Source organism: Xenopus tropicalis, chromosome 3, assembly GCF_000004195.4.
Source record: "Xenopus tropicalis strain Nigerian chromosome 3, UCB_Xtro_10.0, whole genome shotgun sequence".
Taxonomy (NCBI): Eukaryota; Metazoa; Chordata; class Amphibia; order Anura; family Pipidae; genus Xenopus; species Xenopus tropicalis.
Window position 1 is genome coordinate 132,179,593 of NC_030679.2, and position 26,878 is coordinate 132,206,470.

At 41.8% G+C, this 26,878-nt stretch overlaps 1 protein-coding gene across 1 annotated transcript; it reads right to left on the bottom strand.

Annotated features, from left to right (window-relative positions):
• Positions 1–597: 597 nt before the first annotated feature.
• grk5 (G protein-coupled receptor kinase 5) lies at positions 598–24,896 on the bottom strand. Its single transcript, NM_001017316.2, has 16 exons — positions 24,612–24,896; positions 13,986–14,081; positions 11,422–11,534; positions 11,252–11,329; positions 9,778–9,878; positions 8,598–8,690; positions 8,380–8,443; positions 7,674–7,814; positions 7,317–7,507; positions 6,889–6,926; positions 6,153–6,242; positions 5,420–5,628; positions 3,718–3,855; positions 2,466–2,603; positions 2,036–2,167; positions 598–1,103 (listed from the first exon to the last, which is right to left on the bottom strand). Exons 1-16 carry the CDS (start codon positions 24,661–24,663, stop codon positions 993–995), a joined length of 1,785 nt encoding a protein of 594 aa, NP_001017316.1. The 5' UTR covers positions 24,664–24,896; the 3' UTR covers positions 598–992.
• Positions 24,897–26,878: the final 1,982 nt, after the last annotated feature.

The following is a 26,878-nucleotide window of genomic DNA, read 5'->3' on the forward strand; positions in this document are numbered from 1 at the left end:
TCCAGTAAAAATGCAAATGTTCTGTATACACAGAGTTATATACAATGCTAGGGCTAACTTATCAACACTGAACATATCTGCACATGGGCAGTAACCCATAGCAACCAATCAAGGATTTGGCTACAGATAGAATAATGAAGGCCAACTATGACTGGTTGCCACAGGTTACTGCCCAGGTGCAGATTTGCCCACTGTTGGTAAATAAGCCACGGTGGTAAATAAATGAAAGAGACACCCATATGTATATAAACATGGTACAATTTCCTTTCAGTGTAAATGTAACTTTTGGATTTTGCAGTTTGCGTACATCCTACAGCCGGTGCAGATATGAACACTGGAGCAGTACAGCAAGGATTTCTAGCCGACAGCCTATTTGAACTACAACTTTCAGCTGCACATTCATAGCCTTTAGAAATCTGGGAGATATAGTTCCATAGAGGCCGAGGGACCAACCTACCAAGTCACTAGAAACATTCAGGGGAGCTGCACAGTGTGGATCCTCGATCCAGGGGGGAAATCCCTTTACTCCGTGAACATGTGTTATTATATTATGAATACCATTAAAAAGACAGTGAAATATAATAAAATGGTGTCCAATTTTAACCCGATTGTTGTTTAAACATGATGCCTTACCAAGTGATAAAAAAATAAACATAAAAAAAACACGACTGGTATATTTCCATTAGCTTAGCATTCGCAGGACTGATCTTCCTTGAGTTGTCAAATCAAGTTGGATATTTTCTGCGATTCCCTTGAGCAGGAATGAGGATTTCCGTGTGTCCTTGGACGTTAATAGCCCAAATATGCGTGTATACATATATATGTATTTATATATATATTCTGTAAAAAGCCTGTTTTTACTCACGTAGAGTTCAAGGTTAAACCTGAGAAAACAAGGGAGAGGGCAGCAAAGGATTCTGGGATTTAAAAAAAACAAAAAACGAATGACTGACGTCACCGTCATCAGTCCTTAAAGTTCCCATCATTTTCCATCAAGATGAGAGGGAAGCATTAGCTGTAGGTGTCTGTTCTTGGAAGTGGTGGTTTGTGGTGTTGGCATTGGAGATGGCGGAGTCATTCGCAGTGATGGCTATGTCAGCGTTCTAGAGCAATGAGGAGGAGAAACAGAGGTTAGATTGGAGTCAGCGAGTCTAAAACGGAAGGTAATAAGTAGGCTCGTGGCATACATAGACCTCAGATAGAAAACAGTGGCAGACAAAATGCCTCATGTTCCAGGGGATTTAGGGATTGAGTAGTTATTTTATCTCAGGAAATGATTTCTTTTTCCTTTCCCACCATGGAGCTAAACTGGCAACTGGATTGGGTGTTGACTGAGGCTTCTAACCCTTCCCATGATTCTCTTTGCAAGTCTTCTTTGAAATTAAAATTGTTCCTTTTTAAATATCAGTACTTCCAAATAGCAGTGTGTTATTCAGCAGGATGGGCGGGTCTGGGCCCACAGCCTCACATAGTGTAGCACCTTATTCCTCTGGTGACATCACTGTATGTGCCGGCTTCCTCCGGTGATCACTGCAAGATCCCATCCCCTCTGTGAGGTCCCTCTATCCATCTCTGACATCACAAGAGGGTGAGGGGAGACCTGTTTTTAAGCACTACAGGGCAGAGTTGGGTACAGGCATACTGCATTTGGAAGCAGAATTCCTGAATCCATGTAGAACTATTTCCAAAGCTTACCATATCAGGGCTACTAAGCCTATCTAACAAGCTGTCCAAGCACCCTTTTTAGTAGTCGGTTACATCACCTGCATTGGATATCTAAGGAAAGTGCTCTCAAATTACTTAAAGCAATATCTGACCTCCCATCACAAGAGCTACATAAACCTACATAACAAATCAATGTAACCTGAAAAAGCAAGGACAACAAATCACATTTTTACCAGACTGATGTGCTTAGATTTTCAGCTGCTGTTACACATACACTCCTGACTTCCAATAAAGAAACAAAGCACTAGTGTACACATAGTAAGGGAGCAATATCCCTTTATCAGAATGAATACAAAGGGGCATAACTTACATGTCTTCGAAAAAGCCTCTGCAGCAAACTACGCTTGGGCGGTTCTGGGAGCTGTCTCCAATCTAGATCAGGGGAGCGAGTCCCATTTGGTCCAAAGATGTTGAGGTCCTTATAACACTCTGTCTCGATCATCTGTGGGATGGAAAGCAGCCAAGCCATTAATTTACGGAGTATATTGCTCCCTTTCAGGTCTGGCCTGAGAATCTAAACAGGCCCTGGCATATCAGTAACACAGTCACGAAAGCCCCATAGCAGCTGGCATTTGTCAGAACCCACAGATTGCCAGTCTGGGCCTGCTCCCTTCAGCAGGCACCGGCACATTTAGCATATTAGCTTTGGATAAATATGAATGAAAATGCTCAGACTTTGTCATTATCAAAGTCTGACTCCTTACTTATATAAACAACTTCACCCATGAATTCCCACTCACCTCATTCTGCCAGGGGATGGGCACACAGCCAGTTGCAAACTTGACATAAAAGTCATTATCGGTTTGGTCCAAATTAACTCCTTTGACAGTAGAAAACTGCTCAATATCCAGGACATCCTTACAGTAGACAGCGCGGGGCTGCGGAAAGAAGACAGAGTGAGACTACTGCGTAGACTGCGGTTACTCTTCCCAAGCACACTACTATAGGTTATGTAGGCCATGCTTTGGTTTAGCTCTCTAGCCATCCTCAAATTAACTTTTTTTTTTTTTTTTTAGACTAAAGCATAACACACAATCATGTTGTTCCTCGGTCACAACAGTCCCTGCCCAGTGGCGCTTACAATCTAATGTCCCAACTGTATTCACGCAACACACCAGGGTCAGTTTTATCAGGAGTAAATAAGCCTGTCTGCCTGAATTACTACTAGGAGTCTGTTAGTTCTCCCCGTGCATGGTTTTCTTTTGGGTACTCCAGATTCTTTCCTTACTCCATTAATATACAGTCAGGCTAATAATGGGCTTCTGATAAAACTGACCCTATGGTGTTTTGTGTGTGAAGGTGATAGGGGCCTTAGATTGTAAGATCCACTGGGGGCAGGGACTATTATTATTATCAACATTTATTTATAAAGCGCCAACATATTCCGCAGCGCTGTACAATAAGTGGGTGTCATACATTGGACATACAGAGTAACATATAAAGCAATCAATAACCGATACAAGAGGTGAAGAGACTAATGGGAATGATTTATAATGTCTGTAATACTCTCTATTAATCTATCCCTTGGGACACCAGGCTATTTATGAGGGGATTGTAACACAATGACCCAGTAATACCCTGACAAAACACAACAGATCTTTCCCCCTTTGTGTGGGATGAACTGGCCAGGGAAGTTAATGCTACATCTACCACAGGGAAGTAGGGGTAGAAGTATGTTTGTCTGGGACAAGATGCAGACACAGATACATTTTTGCAGATCTCTCAAGAATATGCTTTAGCATTTTTTAACCCCGTTAAAAAACAAAATGGTACCTATATAAAACATTTGCTACCACAGATACCAGCACATTTATAAGGTTCCTCTGCCCTGGCTTGTGGTCTCTTCATCTACAGCACCCCATCTCCCATAACAGGGTACACATGGACATTGTGTACAGTAAGCAATAACTATAGGCTTATTTAGTCCACAGTTAAATGAGTGTTTTTAAACAAATACAAAGGAAAGAAAATCTACTCTTGTGCGGTCCTTACATCTGGAACAAAGGGCGGCTTCATTATTCCTGCCTCCAGCCTTTTGAAGTGAATGTTCCTGAGAAAGGGGTGCTGTTTCACCTCCCCAGCACCATGTTCCTTACAGCCCAACCTCTGCTTCGGGTCTTTGGTCAACAGCTGCAAACAAGAAAACAACAAGGAGGAGGATTAACGATAGACGCTATACTTTCCGTTACGTATTGAACTAAATATATTACAAGGTCAAAGAGCAAGAGATATTTTCTGTGGCATACGTAATTCCTGTTTAACGGACAGCAGTTCCCTGACCTGTATAACAGCCTGCAGCATGGTGCCTTTATATGGTCACAGAACCCCTCAGTGACTTCTAATATCCTAATCATTTACAGTAGGGGGTACATTATCCCTTATAATACATGAGTGATACTCAGAGTTCCCTGTATAACTCCGCCTGCAGCCTTGTGCCTTTATATGGGCACAGAACCCCTCAGTGACTGCTAATATCCTTATCATTTACAGTAGGGGGTACATTATCCCTTATAATACACGAATGATACTCAGAGTTCCCTGTATAACTCAGCCTGCAGCATGGTGCCTTTATATGGTCACAGAACCCCTCAGTGACTTCTAATATCCTAATCATTTACAGTAGGGGGTACATTATCCCTTATAATACATGAGTGATACTCAGAGTTCCCTGTATAACTCCGCCTGCAGCCTTGTGCCTTTATATGGGCACAGAACCCCTCAGTGACTGCTAATATCCTTATCATTTACAGTAGGGGGTACATTATCCCTTATAATACATGAGTGATACTCAGAGTTCCCTGTATAACTCAGCCTGCAGCCTTGTGCCTTTATATGGTCACAGAACCCCTCAGTGACTGCTAATATCCTTATCATTTACAGTAGGGGGTACATTATCCCTTATAATACATGAGTGATACTCAGAGTTCCCTGTATAACTCAGCCTGCAGCCTTGTGCCTTTATATGGGCACAGAACCCCTCAGTGACTTCTAATATCCTAATCATTTACAGTAGGGGGTACATTATCCCTTATAATACATGAGTGATACTCAGAGTTCCCTGTATAACTCAGCCTGCAGCCTTGTGCCTTTATATGGGCACAGAACCCCTCAGTGACTGCTAATATCCTTATCATTTACAGTAGGGGGTACATTATCCCTTATAATACATGAGTGATACTCAGAGTTCCCTGTATAACTCAGCCTGCAGCCTTGTGCCTTTATATGGGGGGCACAGAACCCCTCAGTGACTGCTAATATCCTTATCATTTACAGTAGGGGGTACATTATCCCTTATAATACATGAGTGATACTCAGAGTTCCCTGTATAACTCAGCCTGCAGCCTTGTGCCGTTACATGGTCACAGAATCCCTTTCACAGAACTTTGTGCCAGCTATTAAACTAACATAAACCATTGCAAGCTAACCTCCTCATACAGGTGTCAGGGTGAAACGTTCAATTTGGTTTGGGGTGTTTTGTCTATAGCAATTTCTTCCATTGTAAAAATGCAGTAGCAAATGGCCAATATCACACTCTAATGCTTCCACCATTCATAACCCCAACAATGGGCAATTCACAGAAACACAGAACCTTTTTACAAAAACCTTCTGTATCAAGTACCAAGCAGCAGTAACCCTGTTTAACCCATTATAATCTGCATGACACCCAGATTTAATACAGGAGTACACATCTTACCACTTTACAAATAGATTTAGCATCCTCTGTAAACTTTGCAGAATAGGACTCTTCATCCTCCTGGACTCTCTTCTCAACCTCCTCCCGTTTCACCCGTTCTTTCCGTGCCCGAAAGGGAGACTGGCCCTCGATCATCTCATAAATCAGACAACCCAGACCCCACCAGTCTGGGCTAAAAGTGTAGCGTTCATTTTTTATAACTTCTGGGGCTAATGGAAGAGAACACATATGTCAAATATTATAACCAAAAAAAAAAATATAAACCAATGCTGCATTATATCTGAAAGCCCCCCCTCAACACACACAATAAAATCCTTAGGACTACGACACGTTAGGCAGTGACAGGTAATGACTACTCAATCCCAAGTGATCTGTGCCAGTGTCTGCCATAGGGGCATGCTGACCAATTAGATTGTCCCTGAAAACAACAACTTTGCTATAACCTGTGCAACTGCCACTGTTGCCCTGACACAAGCAAGGTACTGCATTGCATTATGGGACTTGTAGCTTTCTGTGCAAACTACAGCACTAGAGGAAAACATAGTATTTTAATATTACAACAGCTACCATATGATAAAGGGCAGGGTATTAGAAGCAACCGCATAGTTCCATGATCTATATAATCATCTATATATCAGCCTTTATATTATTATAGTTCATACATAACCACAAGAAGAGGTATACATTAAAAATATAAGGATAGAAAAGTGCAAAAATCTTTAAATGAGCTCACCCATATAACCCACTGTGCCTACTCTTCCCCGGATACTCTCCCCTTCTGGTATCTTGATGGCCAAGCCAAGGTCTGAGATCCTGATGTGACCTGGAAGAAAAGAAGTTATATAAGCAAGTGTGCAAGTGTTTCTGAACTCCAGGGTGCTCAAGACTGTAAAGAATGACACCATTACTGACCAAAGTTTCAGAACAATCCTCCTTTTTCTTTGTCCAAGAGTTGCCGTGTATGGCCACTCATAAGGTATCTAAGCCCATAGGCTGATCATTCAAAACCCATATGAAACCAGCCTGTGCAAGGCTGCCTGTTTTACAGTACAAGGAGTATTTGGCCCTTTAAGTACATTATTTATTATTAGGAACAATCATTTTGAAGGCAAAATAAAAGACTTGCTTACAAAAACCCCCAATACATAACACTTAATTAACAATGACAATGTCATTAATTATTCTAACTATCTAGACCAGGGATACAAAGAACCATATGCTTGAATTAACAGACTTAAAACTGCCAGGGTCTAGCTGCATCCATCAAATCTTGATTAGTTGCTGTGTTTTACTGGACCTATGTCTTTCTTCTTTTTCTAATTTATTGGTTGGCAGCACAACAAATGTCTCAGGTTGCAGTGCATCATTGTCCATTACATTCATTAAGTAGGTACATTGTTACACAGACATATGGATCTCTTTTACTTCATTCCCCCATTAGTGGCTTAACACTAGTGAAAAATACTAACCGTCATCATCCAAAAGGATATTTTCTGGTTTTAAATCCCTAAAAAGAGAAAAAAGGAAGAGTCAGTAGTTCTAGTGCTGGTTCAGTTTCCTTTCCTTTCCACTTGTCTCTCTACTGCCCCCTAGTTGTTCCAGGCTCTACCGATCAGGGTGAATAATATGTCCTTTCGAACAAAACTAAAATGATTTATTCAGATTTCCCCTTTTTGATCAGAAATGATACATGATTACCAGTGATTCTCAAGGAAGTAATAGAGACAGAGATTGAGGTCCTCAAGTATCAAGTTTAGTACTATTACTGGGGCATTTATATCCAAATAATGACTGGAACAGAACTAATTACTTTATGTCCTAAAATGCTAGGTCTGTATAAAAAATGTCTGTATTTGGAATTTTGCATCATGTTATCCTCTGGAAGATTCCTCCTAACCTGTAAACAATTCCCTCCTGGTGTAAATGTTCCAGGCCACAGCAGATCTCAGCAGCATAAAAGACCACGCGTTCCTCCTCGAAGCCAGGATTGCCCATATTGTAGATATGGAACTTGAGGTCACCACCGTTCATGATTGTGAGCACCAGACACAGGGCGTCTTTCGTTTCATAGGCGTAGGCCAGACTAACCTGTTCCAAAAAGAAGGTTATTGGCCAACTGAGGTGTCCTGCAGGTTTCCCACTTCTCCAGCCCCGCTCTACATATTTAAACCCTCAGGTGTTTTTCAGCAACATATTTATACAAGCCCCCCCCCCCCCAAAAGTCCCCCAAAATTATTTATTAGAAGTTAAGTACCACAAATCTGCTGTTAACTTTCTCCAGGATCTGCTTCTCATTCAGAGCCATTGATTCCCCCTTCCTCTTCTTGATCCTCTTCTTCTCTAGTTTTTTACAAGCATACATTTTCCCTGTGGCTCGGACCTGGCATGCACAGACCTTCAATTCAAGAGAGATCAGAACTAGGTTATACGGGGCAATACAGGGTGCTGTTGGGGGGGGGGGGGCTATGTGGAAGGTGCTAGGGAAAGGCTATTTGGAACATTAGAGGAGTTAAACAGAGGGGTTATCTAGAGCAACAGAAGTTATGGAGAGGGGATAAATGATCTATAGGAGAAGTTATATAGAAACATAGGTGGTTTTATAAATGCTTTATATAGAGTAATAAGGGTAGGTAAGGGAGGAGTTCTATTGAGAAAAAGAGAAGTTATAGGGAGGGGTTAAATAAAGTAAGATTTAAAGAAGATTTATATGGGACAACAGGAGACGTTATCAGTATGGATTAAATGGACCAATAGGAAGGGAAAGAATGGAGCAACAGGAGGCATTATGGGGAGGTGTTATATAGATATATATCATAGTAGGAGTTATAGGGAGGTTATATAGAGCAATAGAAAGAGCTGGGATGTTGAAATGTGAATCAGGAAATACAGGTCGATTATTGCCAATGACTTGGAGGCAGTGATTTGTATGTGAATTAGTGATTATTATAAGACTAACTTACCTCGCCAAATCCACCTTTGCCTAGTACCCTGTACTGCCGGAAAGTGTCTTTTGTAACCAGCTGCCTGAAAGAGTAAAACACCCCACTCATTATTATGATATAGCCATTCTTCTGATTTAAATAATACACGTACATATTTTTGGTGCAGATTGATTTAAAAAATTCCTGATATACATCCCTTTGCAACAAGAACCAAGCTCCTCTCATTGCTAGGTTACCTTTCAAGACTTTTCCACTGCAAGAAACGGTCGAAGTACATACTGTCCTGGAACTCTCGGAACGGAGACCCACTAAGGAACTCATGGAGTTGGCTGGGGAAAAAAAAGCACAGAAAACAATTCAGAAACTATCTGAATAGCACTTGTGTAAATGAACAAACTCGGGGTTCATGGACTGGAAGTGGCCCTCCATGGGATTTTTTTTATGGCCCCTAGTCTGCTCAGTATCATTGTTATCAGTTTAACACAGTCCCCAGATTTGTAAAATAATTGCTTTTTTATATTGTAGGGAACATTGTGGCTCTGCTTGTTTTTCATAACGTCACTGATCTAAATTCACTCACCAGGGGGTCTTCTTCAGCGCAATAAAAGAATCCCTTTGTCTCTCAAAGAGAGACAAGTCTGTTAATATATATAGTGCTCCCAACCCAATAAAAGATGAGAGTTCCTGTGGCTTCTGAAGCAAGTCATACACCAAGCTTATAATGCAAGACAATGGGGGATATTCATTCTTACTGAATAGAACATATACTGATTGTACGTCTCATAGAGGTCCCGTCACTATGAAACACACACTTGGCCTATTGGGAGCATCAGCGAATGCCTATGTACCATGCTGCCAGATGTTTCTTAGAGCAGAGAAAAGCAAAGCAGAGACCTTCCGTGACTGACACAGACATGTAAGGGGCTTGCATGGCATTGATGAGATTGCTTCTCCACTAAGCTAGGTGAATGGGTCACTTCAAGAAAGGGACAATACAGAGATCAAAAACTGTCAGACAGGATATACGTGTGTGTGTTATAAATATATATACACATATATTCTGTATACTGTACTGCGCTGCGTACATAAGTAGCGCTTTATAAATAAAGATATACATATATATACATATATACACACATATATATACACAGGGCTTCCTCATTAAAATTTCCTTCTGCACAGAGGTAGGTTAATTGTCTTTTGATAAAAATAGCCAATAATAAATGAGGCTTTTTGTGCAGAATAGCCAGTGTCCATTGATTGATAGGTAAAGTAAACAAATGGAATCATCTATAAACAGTGCTCTCTAGGTGTGGCAGATCAAGCAATTTCAGCCACTTGATGGATGTTGAACCATCAATAACAAGTTGTAATTCTGATAACAAATGGACATCTGTAAGCTGTGGATTTGCTTACCTAATGCACTTAGTGAATATCTCCTTGCTGGGATTTTTTCCAAGATTCTCACTGCATTCCTCCATGTAGGCATCTGGAATCTCTGGCATGTAGTCCGATGACTGAAAGGAAAGACAGGTAAGGAATAGTTACAGTGGTTCTCAAAAGTTTGTCAACCCTTTAAAATGTTCTATATTTTTTATATGAATGTGACCTAAAACATCATCTGATTTGCAAAGTCCTAAAAGTAGATGAAAAAAACCTAGTTAAACAAATGTTGTCCTTAAGAGGGGAAACAAACATTCTGATGCCCATATTCCCCAATAACAAAGGCTATATAATATCCTTTATTTACTACAGTGGAAGGTCCTGTTATGGTGTTTGCAGCTGCCATATTGTTTTACATTGGGTCAGTGGATTGGCTTGGCACCAATGACCCTAGTTTTATGTTGTTAAAAGAAAATGAACACTCCATTATAAACAGATAATTCTAATTTTTAAAAAGGATTCCCCTTTTCCCTGTAATAAAACAGTACCTGTACTTGATCCCAACTAAGATATAATTACCCCTTATTGGGGCAGAACAGCCCTATTGGGTTTATTTAATGGTTAAATGATTCCCTTTTCTCTGTAATAATAAAAACAGTACCTGTACTTGATCCCAACTAAGATATAATTACCCCTTATTGGGGGCAGAACAGTCCTATTGGGTTTATTTAATGGTTAAATGATTCCCTTTTCTCTGTAATAATAAAACAGTACCTGTACTTGATCCCAACTAAGATATAATTACCCCTTATTGGGGGCAGAACAGCCCTATTGGGTTTATTTAATGGTTAAATGATTCCCTTTTCTCTGTAATAATAAAACAGTACCTGTACTTGATCCCAACTAAGATATAATTACCCCTTATTGGGGCAGAACAGCCCTATTGGGTTTATTTAATGGTTAAATGATTCCCTTTTCTCTGTAATAATAAAACAGTACCTGTACTTGATCCCAACTAAGATATAATTACCCCTTATTGGGGGCAGAACAGCCCTATTGGGTTTATTTAATGGTTAAATGATTCCCTTTTCTCTGTAATAATAAAACAGTACCTGTACTTGATCCCAACTAAGATATAATGAATCCTTATTGGAGGCAAAACAAGCCCTTTATGTTCAATCAATATTTTAATGATTTTTAGCACTTAAGAATGGAGATCCAAATTACAAAAAGATCCCTTATAAGTATTCTGGATAACATGTCCCATACCTGTACAGAAACGTGCCCCTGTTTGTGAATCTTATATAAAAATGCAGAGTAGCGGGTTCCATCTTCTGTCCCTTCTGAGCCTCTATGTGTCTCCTCCAATATGGAGGGTAAAGGAGAATGCGCAGTTGGGCAGGATCAGCTTCACTTGCGCATCCTCCTGCAGGTTGTGTGTAGACAAAAAGGCATGAAGAGGATCAGAAGGGACAGATTCATCCTACATCAAAAAATAAAAACTAACCTCTGGGTTGAAAAACCTGGAGATAATCTCGTCTCCTGTCTCCTTTCTCTTCTCATCTGGAGAAACTTCATAATCTGCCTGAGAGAGACAGAGAGATGTTATAATCGGTCCCAGTGTGTGGCTCTGACATGTCCATTCAGCAAATACACCCACGGGAGCCCTATTCTTACCACTGCATCGAGGAAATTAATGCACCGAAGAAAATGCTCCCTGGTATCACAGAACTGGCGAAAAAGGCGGCGGCCGATTGGCTGCTTCTCACACAAGCTCGTATAGTCCCTTTCTAATGGTTGAAAACAGAAAAAGAATAGAATTAATCAAACAGCAAAAAAACGAACCATAGGATGTTCCTCTTTTGCACGTGGCAGCCTCTAAGAAAATGTTTTATTTACTTTTATTTCCTATTATTTATATAGCGCCGACACACTTCCGCAGCGATTTACAGAGATTATTCATCATTCACATCAGTCCCTGCCCCTGAGTAGCTTACAATCTAACGTCCCTATCACATTCACACACACTAAGGTCAATTTAGTCAGAAGCCAGTTAACCAGTACATTTTGGGGTGTGGGAGAAAACCCACACAGGCACTTTATTTAAAGCCAATAGCAGTAGGGCTCAATGCCATAGTGTGTGCCTCAGGCAGGACACTTTCCATTTAATAACAACAATGGAGGCAGATGGACAGAGCTGCTTGACTGCCACTGTTTGCCGACGGTGGTGGCCAAAACGCTCCATTTGCCGTAGGCCTAATGTAAGGCAATTATCAAGTGAAAAGGGCAATTTAACAGGTGCCGTTTAGTGAAGAGTTATAAACTCACACCAAGATGTTTGGTTTTAAACTGCAGACCATCAAACATTATCAGCTGATTGGCTGCTGTGAACAGGTAACACTGGAGCAAATAAGGGGGAAAAAAAATAAGTAGGCAAAGGGGTGCCCAGAGGTGACAGATACCCTCCAATAGCAATGCCGAATGAGGGACTCTGCCACTTGGGAAGCAGCTAAACCACAGGGAAAACACCTGAAAGTGGTGGTGTCACACAAAATCCACAACATTTCTGGGATAGGCCCATTTGTCAGATACATGTACAGTGCACTGTATATTGTGTCACAGTATTACATTCAGGGGGTTTCTTGTGGTTCAGCTGCTTCCATAGTTCCATTATTCCCATTTATAGTACACAAGAAGAATATGCCCTTGCACCCAATGCCAACCACCCTGTTTTTAAATGTTTACATTTGCTCGAGAGGCTTAGTAACGCATAGCAAACAGATGTTTAATTTCAAACAAGAGACAAATAAATATTTTTACCTTACTGGCTGCTATGGGCAATCACTGAACCTTTATACCCCATCATGCTTCTTCTTGCAAGGGCATTTTGTACTCTTAAAAGCAGGGAACCCCAACCTTTTCTACTTGTGAGCCACACTCAGATGTAGAAAGTGTTGGTGAGCCACACAAGCATGAAAAAAGTTCATTGGGGATGCCAGATAAGGACTGTGATTGGCTATTTGGTAGCCCCATATGGACTGCTGGCCTGCAGGAGGCTCTGCTTGGAGTAAAACTGTGTCTATGTGCTTCCAAAACTTGTCTCCAAGGCAGAAATGCAAAAATGGGCCACTGGGAGCAACAGCAAAGGTATTAAACATGTTGCTCACAACCCATTGGTTGGGGATCACTTTCCTAGACTTGGAGAGCACATAAGTGTCTAGGTGGGACATTGCTTCTAGTGCCCTTGAATGTTCCAAGTGATCCAGTGTTGGATGAGCCACTGGGAGCAACATCAAAGGGAGGTGAGCAACATATTGCTCACAAGTCACTGGTTGGGGATCAATGTTTAAAGTGTAATCAATTATTCAAAATGTCTGTGCTATATACTTACCAGGCCTCTACTAAACCTAAACAAAACTGTGGTAATGTGCTTAGCAAAGGAACTGGACTGGTGAATAGTAGGCAAACTTGGACCCACTAGATGTCACTGTAATCAAAGAAGGATCTGAAGCTAGAATGTTGCATAGAGTAAGGCACTACGATACTTGGCCCCTCCAGTCTGAGTCAGCATTGCCCATTGTATGGTGCTTCACGAAGTCCGCAAAGGTTTCCATTATGATACAATTGCTGGCTGGGGGGACCAAACAATCGGATCAAATTAATATGGCCTAGTGCATATGTGGCCCAAAACATCTGCTTGTCTGCCAACCTTGAGCAGATATTGCCATGTATGTCCAGCTTTAGTGGTCTGCTTTATGTCCCAGTTAGCCATCCCTTCAGCCTCTCTATATAGAACAGCGGCCAGTCCATCTGAGGACACAGACTAGTCATCTATACATGCCCAGCAGGGATTATAAAGGTGAGACTTATCATTATTGCATAGGGGATGTTGTAAGTGAAAATGTACACAGCAGCAATAAATACTTAAAATAAACCCAGCTGCAAAGCCCACGCCTACACTTGCCCTGCAAATAAAGGCTGGCCATCTGATGACAAACATAAAGGCCTGACACAAAGGTGTGCCACGTGATATGGCAGCCCTCCCGGCAGGTTGTGATAACTTCTAGGAACTCATATTTATAGAAAATGACAAGAACACTTTTAAAATGTCCCAGAGGCCTCACAGACCCTTCCCTTATTAACCCCGTTTGTATTAATCTGTTCTACTGTACAGCGCTGCATACATAAGCAACACTTTATAAATAAAGATATACATACATACATAATGCAGTGGGACTCACCGAGCTGCTTGCGCAAGTCCTCACACTGGCTGATATGGGGAAACTTCAGGATTTCTTTCCATTTTTTGCTTCTCCCTTTCCGTTTTCCGCCTCCACCTAGAAATTAGAAAGAGAAAAATAGTTTTTTGTTTTATTTCAATTTTTGTCAAAAACCACACACTATTTTTTCTAATCAGTCGTATTGCATGCTAGAGTCCTGCATCTGATTGGGTACCTGCAAAAAATGCATATACCCTCAGGGTTGCAGGTCAGATTTTCAGACAGGGATATGAGCTGCAACCCAATCCACATTTCTTATATTTTATTACCTATATTATCTATATTTTACTCCTTAAAACATTTCTAAACTTTTTTTAGACAAACACAACAAGTATCACAGAAGGCAGCACATTGAAAGGGGGAAAAGTCAGCAATCATTAACATATAATGGATACCTAATAAGAGCTGCAGTTGGAGGCAGTGTCTGAGTATATCAGAAATCAGCTCTCCTCTAACCAAAACTACAATTCCCACAATGCCTTGCACATTTCTGTCACACTTCTTCTTCAATGGAAAATCACAGGGCATGCAAGGCATTGTGGGAAATGTCTTAGCATATTTTAGAATACGCCTGTCTCTATCATACTTTAGACTTGTGTAGAGCCACAGGATGGAGTATTCTATAACAGAGTGCACGGTGTTGAGTTTCAATAGGTTAAAACCCAATGGGGCTCCAAGAGCCAAGGGCAGGTGGGACTACACTACAGTGTGAATTTTACCCGTAGGCATTCTGCATTTTACCCGTAGGCATTCTGCATTTTACCCGTAGGCATTCTGCATTTTACCCGTAGGCATTCTGCATTTTACCCGTAGGCATTCTGCATTTTACCCGTAGGCATTCTGCATTTTACCCATAGGCATTCTGCATTTTACCCATAGGCATTCTGCATTTTACCCATAGGCATTCTGCATTTTACCCATAGGCATTCTGCATGGCACATTTGTCTTAATCCAGTGCTAATTGATCTGTATGAAGCAGTGTTTTACATATCAGCTGTTTTATGCAATAATTTTTTTTATAGAGGCCATTGGATACACCTTTAAAAATAACCACTGAAATAAAAAGTTGCCCCAAACATGAGAAAGCATGGTCACGCTTATCTGCTGCCAGTCGCTTATCACTGCCTCCCTTTGCGCAACAGCACAGCACTACCAGCAGCCTTGATTTCAATGGGAAATCAGGCAGGCGGCCAAAATGCTGTCACTCTCTGTGGCAAGCCTGTCAGGCGGGGCATTTCATTGTATTTAATTGCCTATCAAAAGGTAAATATTATATAATAAAAATCAAATTTAACAGAGGGTGGAAAGTCAGGCTGTGTTATCATAACATAAACATTCCCTCTGGAACATGCTCAGAGCTCTTGATATGGAGCTGGAAACGCGCCAGGAGTGCCAGTAGGACGTCACGTAGGACGAAATGGCACCACACAGAGAGCAGGTATATTGCCGCCTTCAGAAGTGAATTCCAAAGAAATAGTAGGCATGGGGGTAGGTGCCGCTGTTTTGCTTCATCTTCATCGTATAAATCAAAATAGTGGGTTAGTAAATAATGCACAATTCCAATATAACAAAGTCCAAAGTTGGCCAGTTTAAGCAAATAATGTGTTAGTGCTTGGCGTGTTACACTGTGTAACGAGCCATTAATACTTTTAAATCAATGGAGTTCAAACAGTACCTGAAAAAAAAAACAAAACAAAAAGAAAGAGGAGTAATTAAGAGCAACTAACTCTGCTCTCTGTCTCCCAATAAAGAAGATTTGTCTCAAACTTACAGAGCAAATATCTGAATATATAAATAAAACAAAGCTGCTGTACTTTGGGTGCAAGGTCAAGGAAACCGCCTTCAGAAAGAATTTTGTTTTCATATCACTGAGAATGGACGTGGAGCAAACTATATTATTAGCATCTCCTTAGGGTAGGAATTCTGTGGCCCACCTTATTATCACCAGACGGCACCCAAAGCGTTGAAACTGTCACTCTGCCCAATCCTGCAATGGTACCCCCATTTATATCAATGGGAATGCAGGTGAACAGATCTCCAGTGAGTGGTATGAGGAGTTAGTTTTAACTTAAATATCCTATTTTATTGTGTTCCATGAATACCAATCTGGCACCTGGACATAATGAGCCCCCCCCCCCCATACTGACCTATCCATCCACTCACATACAGACCCACACTGACCTATCTATCCACTCACATACAGACCCACACTGACCTATCTATCCACTCACATACAGACCCACACTGACCCATCTATCCACTCACATACAGACCCACACTGACCCATCTATCCACTCACATACAGACCCACACTGACCCATCTATCCACTCACATACAGACCCACACTGACCTATCTATCCACTCACATACAGACCCACACTGACCTATCTATCCACTCACATACAGACCCACACTGACCTATCTATCCACTCACATACAGACCCACACTGACCTATCTATCCACTCACATACAGACCCATACTGACCTATCTATCCACTCACATACAGACCCACACTGACCTATCTATACACTCACATACAGACCCATACTGACCTATCCACTCACATACACACCCATACTGACCTATCCACTCACATACAGACCCACACTGACCTATCTATCCACTCACATACAGACCCACACTGACCTATCTATCCACTCACATACAGACCCATACTGACCTATCCACTCACATACAGACCCACACTGACCTATCTATACACTAACATACATAAACTATATATGACCCAATTAATTTTTAGTTTTAAAGGCCACAATCATCAAGTTCTTGTTTTCCTCATAAAGGTGTGAAGTACCAAACATCAAAGATGTTGCCCTAGGGCAGAGCTGACCTAGGAAGCCAAGGGTTTCCCCGGAGACTACAAATACAGTAGAACCCCGAATTTATGTCCCCGGATTTTACGTTTTCCCGCTTTTTACACCATTTTTTGGGGGTCCCACCAATTTTAATGCATTCCTATGGGCTCTATTCCCGGATTTTACATATGAATTTCCCGCATTTTACACTGTCTTGCGATCGCAGGTGCCATCTTAGGAAGGTCAGCGTCACCACTATCGCCTCATATTTCATACTGCGCATGTGTGCCTATCCGGGAGCGTACAAAATACCGCAAGAGTTGCACAAGTATGGGAAACGGCTGTACAAGGTGTGGATTTTTGTTTTAGATGGAACAATACAGTGCTGTACAGTATTCTTTTCCACATCTTATTAATTTATAGCGATATTCAAACTTTTAGCAAACACATGCATTAAATGCAAAATGTTTTACAGTACTGTAAAAAGTTGTTTCAGTACTTCTGCTAAAACCTGTGAAATAATTCAAGTAAAGGAACTGTGTTGCAAATAAAAAGTTATTCCTGTACTTATTTCCTTTAAATCGTTGACATTTATGTGTCCTTAACACATTTCCCTGACTTTACATCTTTTTTCCATGGTCCCCTGAAAAAAGTTAAAATGGGGGTTCTACTGTAGTGAGGAAATGCTCAATGCCATGTTCACCATCTGCAGTCTGGTTGCATGCTGAGGGCAGCATCTATGTGAATATATGTATACAACATTTCTCAGCTTCTACTGCTTTTAAAAGCTATGTTAAAAGTACACTGTCTGGGACTGGCCTACTTTACAGAAAAGGAGGGGTAATAAAAAAACGAAACTATATACTAAATATATACTAAGTAACATGAGGTTCTACGGTTTCTTTTATAAATCAAAGTATTAATTTAAACTAGGAACCCATGACTAAAGACTGATCCTGCAAAAGACTGTCAAGTGTACATATAGACACATATATCTCACAAATTTGGCCAGAAAGCAATATAAACCAGGAGTTTTTAATTAAAATTAGAGGAATTTCTATCATCAGCTTGCGGAATGAACGGTGACTTCTAGTGACGCACATACTGCTTTTTTGTTGATTTCCTTATCATTCTACACCCCTTATTGCAACATCCTATTAGCTGCTTTCCCTTTTTTAAACCCTTTCCCTGCATCCGCCTCTCCGGAATGCTACTCATAACATCCCATTCTTCCAGCCCTTCAATGGCTACCTCACATTACCCTACTGGGCCAATGGCAAATTGGGCATTTTTTTAAATCTTTAATAGCCAAAGCACCCTCCACAGCCCCACATAAGCACCCCAACTCTTACACTGCTCTTAGCTAGCCCCACAGATTGGGAGCCAGTGCCATAATGGGACGGCACCGTATAGGCTCCTTGTTTAAAGCCCCAGTTAAGCTCTAAACAATTTATAACTGACTGAAGTTTAACAATTTGCACTGCCTAAACCTTATATTGCGTCCTTTTAGTGATCATGGCAAACAGAAAGCAGATTCATTAGGCCCCTCCTTTTTAGGGCTCTGGCACACGGGGAGATTAGTCGCCCGCGGCAAAACTCCCTGTTCGCGGGCGACTAATCTCCCCGAGTTGCCATCCCCTGCCATCCCATCGGCGACAATGTAAGTCGCCGGTGGGATGGCAGACGCGGCGGGGCGATTTTGGGAAATCGCCGAAAAAGACTTGCGAGTCTTTTTCGGCGATTTGCGCGAAATCGCACCGCCGCGTCTGCCATCCCGCCGGCGACTTACATGTTCCTTAGGGGCTACTTAGTAGCAGCTACTTGTCACGGCTACTAAACATCAGAAACTCCCCTGTCATAGACAATACTGAGAATTGCCTCTGCTAAAAACACATAGAGACAATTATCAGTAAATAACCAGCATTGTCTGTTTTAGTAGCCGGGACAAGTAGCAGGTATAGGACCCGTTATCCAGAATGCTCGGGACCAAGGATATTCTGGATAAGGGGTCTTTCCGTAATTCGGATCTCCATGCCATAAGTCTACTTAAAAATCAATAAAACATTCATTAAAGGAGAAGGAAAGGCTAGTAAAGAGTTAATCCCTTGGACTGATTCGGCAGCTTATCGGCCCGTGTAGGGGCAGAAACGAGGGGCCTGCCAGATATCGATCAGCCAGGTTAGAAAATTCAGTCGGATCGGGGGCCGCATCAACGAGCCGACTTGCCCCATTGACGGCAATATAATTTGATCAAATTATTTTTCTTTTTACCTACACGCTCCCCGATGTCGCCCACCCGTAGGTGGGGATATCGGGTGAAGATCCGCTCGCTTGGCGATCTCGCCAAGCGAGCGGATCTCGACGTGTATGGGGGCCTTTAGACTGTCAGTTACAGCTTGTAATGCTAAATGCAAATATTGCAGCCCCCTCATAGAGCAACATGGGGAATCAGATAGGTAGTGTAATAGCATTGGGCAAATAGTTAAACACAAAATTATAGATAGTATGCAGAGAATGTTATGACATATTTAAAGTGATACTGACACCATAAATTAAACTGTTTTTAAATATATCATAACATTGTATTTGCATGAGCTTTATAATTTTGCCTTAAATGTATTTGCCCTATGCTTTTACATTACCTATCTGTTCCTCTATGTGTGGGCGGCCATATTTGTGCAGCAGGAGTCCGTTAGCATTAGAAGCTATAACTGTCAGGCTGAGAAGGGACAGTCAGGCTGGTAAAACAGTCAGGTTTAGGAACTTCAAGTAACAATTACTTACAAAAGCAAACCTGTCACTGAAAAATGATCAACAGGACCTATAGGTACATTTTTATGTGCATTAATATTTTCAAAAGTATTCACTTTAAAAATATGTTTCATTTCAGGTGTCGGTATCTCTTTAAGCGGCAAACAACACTAAACTAAAACATGATTTACAATAAGCTTACCCATTAAACAACATTCCAAATATAACAGCTCCAAAATAAGATGAATGAAGAATGTAAATGGGAGCTGCTCTTGGGTTACAGAAAGCAGGAAATAAAAAAACGAACATGCGAGTAACAGCAAGTGTTTATACAAGAGATTAAACCTCCCTCGTTACAGAAGATTAAGGGCAGAATAGTTTTGATTAAAATATGACAGCGGAATTAATTCTTTAAGCTTCCACATAGATTGCCCTTTAACCCTATGTACGTCATGACATCCCTCTTCTGCAGCCCGGGACAGAATCCATATTCAACGGCTAACCTTTGGCCTGCAAGTCAGCCCTAGTTAAGAAGGATGGGAGTTCCCTCTGCAGAAAGTGAACAGATCCACCCATATATGCATGGGGTAATGCAATATAATGGGCAACCAAATTGTGGTACAATCGCACCCTCACTGATCACCAAAATCTACAACTGGCCAGCCTACTGACTTCCCTGGTAGTATGTTGTCATCTACTTAGCCAAAATGAACTGGCTCACAATTATGCACAGTAATCCGACCAATCAGAAAGTTGGATCTTGGCAATTCAGCTATGTTTATGTGTGTGTCAAAAGTTTGCAATTGCCAAATGAATGGCTTTAATGAGAAGGAAATGCTAAGTCCAAAATGTTAGGCACCCCCCAGTGACTTTAATCTCTGCCCCGGGAATCCCCTTCTGAATCCCGGCCCCGATGGTGAGAACCAACAGGGGGTAGTTTATTATAATACAGTGAGTCATGTGACAAACACTAATTAAAACTGATGGCATTTCTAAGCACCGTTTATAAAGCATCATTTATTAAGATAAAAATGTATGTCTTGTGTATTATAACCTTATAAATGTGTTTAGTGATATCACTTCCAACATTGATGCCCTGTATATGTCGTGCCTCCATGAAGGCAAGTTGAGAACAAAATAAACCTTTCATAAATCTGTACAATGTGGTTCTAAAGGTCCCCATACACTATAAGATCCGCTCGCTTGGTGATGTCGCCAAGCAAGCGGATCTTCACCCGATATCCCCACCTACGGGTGGGCGATATCGGGTAGCAAGTAGCTTAAAAAAAAAATAATCTGATCGTTTGGCCCTGGGGCCAAACGATCGAATTACATTTGCGGCCATGGGGCAGTCGGTTTGGGAACCGCATCAATGACCAGATGCGGTCCCCGATCCGACTGGATTTTCTAACCTGGCCGATCGATATCTGGCCAATTTCAGACCAGATATCGGTCGGCCAGGCCCCTCGGTTCTGCCCCTCGTGTATGGGGACCTTTAGGCAAGGTGTTAACAATATGTTATGGGAATACAATTCACTGTCACAACAGAAACTGAGATATAATTTCATGCATCACATACAATTAGAGACCCCCATTGAATAACCACCAACTAATATACCACAGGATCAATGAGGCCCATTTCCACAGAAGTGAGCATTCTCTTTCCACAGAAGGGAGCAGCACTCTGACTGGATATGTTTGCAAAAAAGTTTAGTCAGAACAATTCATTTCTCATTTTAAAGAAAGTGCAACAACAGTAAATGCCAAATAAAATTTCAAGAGAAAGCTGCCAAGTTACAGGTAAATTCAGCCACTATTAGCTGCAATATGATGGCAGGCAGGAGTTTCCCGCCAAAAGTATTGGCTTGTCTGAAACTAAAGCATTATGATGTAGCTTGTTTTTTAAGAAGTAATAAGCCCCGACAATAACTTATCTCCCCCCTAGCATATAAGTCACCAAGGACCTGTACTTTTTATACAGATCATGGAACTCTGAGGAAAAGTCTGATTTCCTCATTTTAAAAATCGGGTAAGGTTTCAAGTGCTCCCATGGCATAAATAACATCACTAAGAAGTGCTTATGATTTATTTTTTGCAATGTATTAACGTCATGGAATTTCTGTCATGTGACTAACTGAAATTTGTGTATAACAATACAAAATGTTTCCCTTGCGGTAAAATATGAGGATATTAAAAGTCACCTCGGAGTTCCAGGCCTGTATAAAAGCTTTAATATGGTCATGAAACTCCTTGGTGGCTTTTAATATCCTTATATTTTACAATAGTGGGTATATTACTTACAATATATAAAATATATACAGTTTTTAAAATACAGGTTATGTTATTCTTTAAATTAAGATTGTTCTGGCCTTTCAAAAAGATCCAGAGTGAAAGCACTTAAGCAATGCATCACATCCTCAACACAGAAGCAGCCCAAAACAAGAGACACTTTTTTCCCCTTAAATGTGAAACTGTTTTGTAAGCAGAAAGGGAGTCGCTGCAGGTCATTTGGTGTATTTCCAATATATTTATACATTGGCAAGTTTTATACACAGAGTTACGCCTAAGCTTGCCCGGAGCATTACATAGTGATTTCTTTGACTTCACGTCTCTAGAAGTCACTGTGCTGTAACACTGCTACACAGATGTAAACAATAGAATACTGAGTACTGTGTGATGGTTGTTCGGCATCTATTCACAGGCAATTGTGGAAATGTCAAAGGATACCTGAGGAGAAGGCAGCTAACCATCGCTCAACTAATCTCAGAAATCTGCACCTCCACTTATTAAATGGGCGATATCCTATAAAGAACTCCAATTGACACCCAAATTAATGTTCCAGGCCTAAAAAGTTTCCATCTAAGTTGTAAATAGCTGAGCCCCTCACTGCAAGGCCACAAAAAATAAATTTGTTGTGGCAGAGAAAAAGTTGTACAGGTATGGGACCTTTTATCCAGAATGCTTGGGACCTGGGGTTTTCCGGATAAGGGATCTTTCCATAATTTGGGTCTCCATAACTTAAGTCTGCTAAAATTCAGTTAAATATGGAATAAACCTAATAGGATTGTTTTGCCTCCAGTAAGGATTAATTATATTTTAGTTGGGATCAAGTACAGGTACTGTTTTATTATTACAGAGAAAAGGGAATCATTTAACCATTAAATAAACCCAATAGGGCTGTTCTGCCCCCCAATAAGGGGGAATTATATCTTAGTTGGGATCAAGTACAGGTACTGTTTTATTATTACAGAGAAAAGGGAATCATTTAACCATGAAATAAACCCAATAGGGCTGTTCTGCCCCAATAAGGGGTAATTATATCTTAGTTGGGATCAAGTACAGGTACTGTTTTATTATTACAGAAAAAAGGGGAATCATTTAACCATTAAATAAACCCAATAGGGCTGTTCTGCCCCCAATAAGGGGTAATTATATCTTAGTTGGGATCAAGTACAGGTACCGTTTTATTATTACAGAGAAAAGGGAATCATTTAACCATTAAATAAACCCAATAGGGCTGTTCTGCCCCCAATAAGGGGTAATTATATCTTAGTTGGGATCAAGTACAGGTACTGTTTTATTATTACAGAGAAAAAGGAAATCATTTTTAAAATTAGTATTATTTGCTTATAATGGAGTCTATGGGAACTGGCCTTTGAGTAATTCGGAACTTTCTGGATAACGGGTTTCCAGATAAGGGATCCCATACCTGTGTGCAGTTTTAAAATGGCTGAAATCAAATTAAAATTAAGGAGCCACACAGTCCTTATTTTTGAGCAAAGGCGAATGCCACACAACCCACAGCAGATGCCGCATTCACACTTAAGTGCAGTCAACAAATGTGCGTCGTCTGTGAACGAAAACTTGTTGATTCAGTTGCCCGACACTTTAAAATCTATTTGGCTCAAAACTTAGGCCAAAGTCACACCTGTCGTATGGTCTGCTTCTCTATGCCTGCATTTTGTAGACAGGCAGAAAGAAGTGGGTCTGCTTTCTTCCACAGCTTCAGTTAGATGCACTGATGGGCACAGTTTCAGCCTGAGTACAGCTACATGGAGCAGAGATTGGGTTAAAAAACACAGAAGCAGAGCATTTTTGCTGCCTGTAGCTGCACTCAGGCTGAAGCTGTGCTGCTACACGGAGCTGCAAATGATGTTGCTCTCTCAGACTGCCTACAAAACGCAGGCGGAGGGAAGCTGATCATATGCCAAATGTGATTTTGTGCTTAGGGTAATGGCACACAGGTATTTTGGTTCACTGCAGCCCTCTCAAGAGGAGCCAATTGTTTAAAACGCCCTGCCAGCTGCTTTCCCTACTCCCCTACTCCCATGCTTTGATCACTGAAGCTCACCATGATGAGATGCGGCGAGGCATACATTAGCACTTTAAAATACATGGTAATAATAGCCCCTCCCAGGGTTAAACCCTAAATATAATCCTAGAAAAGGTCTAATAAGAATAAAAGTTTATGCACCAAATAAGAAAATTATGCTTTAATGCGAAATTGGCCACCAAACCATGTCCCGGCAAAATGTATTTTGATGCACAAACTGGTCATTGTCCAAATTATACGGTTTGGCCGGAAAAGTGGTCAAACTGCAGAAATACTGCGCCAGGTAAGTGACTGTGTTGATAACACGACCAATTATGCGAATAAAAAAAAATAACGTCCTTTTAAATTACATTTTCTTTCTGTAACATCACTATAGCAGATTGTTAAATGGCCAAACACGATCTGGCCTAAATCACTGCTCTCCAGCCACTTAGTAGGCCTATTACTGGTTAAACTATATGTTCAAGGGCCAGCTTTATAATAAAGTTATGATGCCACCCAAAGAGATCAGTGAAGCTCTTGAGAATTCTGAGGATCGCGGTGGGCCACATACAGCCTATGGGCCTTCAGTTGGCCAGGTCAATGTAACAATGTATCTAAGAATATAGTGGTTAAAAAAGAAAGGATATCCCTCTCCCAAAGAGGAATATCATCATCATACACATAAAAAAAGTGATCACTTACCTTCTCTAGCTTTCAGCAAAACCGTATTCGCTACGATATTCTCAAGTTCCATTATTCTCCAGGTACAGAAGAACTAGCGTAAGATTGTGCAGGTTATAGTATAGGGGTCCACTAGCAATGCCATATAAAGGGGTGCAAGTCTTTACAGGGGATGGCCATCAATATAAAAATAATCAGATTATAAAACCCCAGCCTCAGCATTTAAATGATATGGGGGGGGGGGGGGGGGTTGCAGATCAACCCAAAAATAAATACTTCCATTCCATTGAATAGGTTCCCTTTAATTTCACAGTCATTAAATACAGAAGGTAAAAAGATTAAATGTTGTAAAATAGCGTTGGAAATACTGGCCCAACTCCAGAACCTCCTTAGTTTGGGTCATAAAGAAAAACAATAGAAATAAATACACTTAGTTAAAACAGGAAAGCTACACTGGCTCCCCCCAAATCCCAGGAATGGGTTAGCCCACTGGCATACTATATAGGAGGCTGGAGCTAAGTATGAGTATCTATCTATCTAAGATGGGACCCCCCATATTTATCCATAAGGGGGAGGGGATGTAAAGCACAGAAGTGATGGCTGTTACATGTTCGTTTCAGCAGTGCCCACAAGCAGACAAGACGCTCCAATGAGGAAGCAGAGTAGGATCGGAGGGGCTAGTGATCGGAGCGGGCCCCGGGGATATCTCCGCTTGGTCCCCCCACGCTTGATCAGCCCTCGGGAAGCAGCAGCAGCAGCAGCAGCAGGAAGTAACATGGAACTAGAGGGCAGGATACACAACGTTCTAAAAAGGGGCGGGGACTCGGGAATCAGAGGATGGAAACGCAGCGTCCCCATACAGGGGGCGGGCACACTGCATGACGTCATTCGGCCGGCGCAAAGCGCCTCTGGGAGTTGTGGTTCGCTGGGAGATTCCTTCAAAGAGAGGAGGCGGGGCTGCAGGACCGGTTTGAAATAAAAGAATGAAAGTGATTTCCGATAGTTTTGCCCCAGTTACTTGCTTGGGCGCAGTCTAGTAAATCTCCCTTTTATCATTGTAGTTTCGACTCGGCATGTGGGAATGTTGCTGGATATTAAGACTGATGAGCTGGGTAGAAGCAAATGAATGTAGCCAGTGGGGTTACTAAATGTAGCAGCTAATAGGTTTCATGTCATTTCCTTACCCAAACAGAGTGAGCTTGCTGATTATGTAGGCTCTGGGCCCCCATTCTGATTCTTTCATGGCCACTATTTAGATTTTAGTGTATGCTCTTACCAGGGCCATGGGGTGGGCTTGCCTCCTGGCTGGTTATTTACCAGGGAATATTTTATTTGGGAGTTTATAACAATCATTATTATTATTAACCATGAACGTTGACTTGGCATCACTAGTTACTGGGTATTCAAAATAGGCCCTGGCATCTCAATTATACACAGGGCCGGATTTCTGTTTTGGGCTCCCCGAGGTCGCCCCCTCCCCCCCCCGTGCGCATGCGCGAAAGCGACCCCCCCGTGCGCATGCGCTCCTTTAAACTCCCATACGGAGCAGTGGGGAGAGGTCCCGACTGCTCCGTATGGGAGCCAAATTTAAAATTTCTATTGCGGCGGGGCGGCATGCCGCCCCTAAACTTCTGCCGCCCTAGGCCCGGGCCTTTGTGGCCTCTCCACAAATCCGGGCCTGAGTATACAGAGGCCCAACACAGCCCTGTACCAGCCCAGTAAATAGTGACTGTCTATGGCAGGGATCCCCAACCTTTTATACCCATGAGCCCAGGGCCGGAACTAGGGGTAGGCAGAAGAGGCAGCTGCCTAGGGCGCAATGATTGAGGGGCGCCAGGCAGCCTCTCCTGCCTACCCCTAGTGCTACTTTGTCATTGCCTCCGCCGCTTGTCATTAGCAGCGGAGGCAATGACCGATCTAATCGCCCCGCCCCCCCTGCACCGCCTCCTGTGCTTTGGCGCGCATGCGCCGTTGGGGGGGCTACTTAATAGCCCCTATGTGGACCGGCAGCCTATAGAAGGCTCTGTTTGGCATTATACTTGTTTTTTATGCAACCAAAACTTGCCTCCAAGTCAATAATTTAAAATTAACTCCCTGCTTTGAGGCCACTGGGAGCAACATCCAAAGGGGTTGGGGAGCAACATGTTGCCCACGAGCCACTGGTTGGGGAACACTGGTCTATGGCATCTTACACAGCCCCCTTGGCAATAACCAGAATCCACAGGGTGCCAGTCTGGGCCTGCAGGTTACAGATCGCTACCTGAATAAGTTAGAAGCAAAGAAGCACT

Excerpts from the sequence above, each read along its gene's own strand:
- grk5 (NM_001017316.2), bottom strand. The coding sequence starts at position 24,663 with ATGGAACTTGAGAATATCGTAGCGAATACGGTTTTGCTGAAAGCTAGA. Across the intron at positions 11,330-11,421 it reads TTAATTTCCTCGATGCAGTG|GCAGATTATGAAGTTTCTCC; the intron begins GTAAGAATAGGG and ends TGTCTCTCTCAG. Across the intron at positions 6,927-7,316 it reads CAGGAGGGAATTGTTTACAG|GGATTTAAAACCAGAAAATA; the intron begins GTTAGGAGGAAT and ends TTCTCTTTTTAG.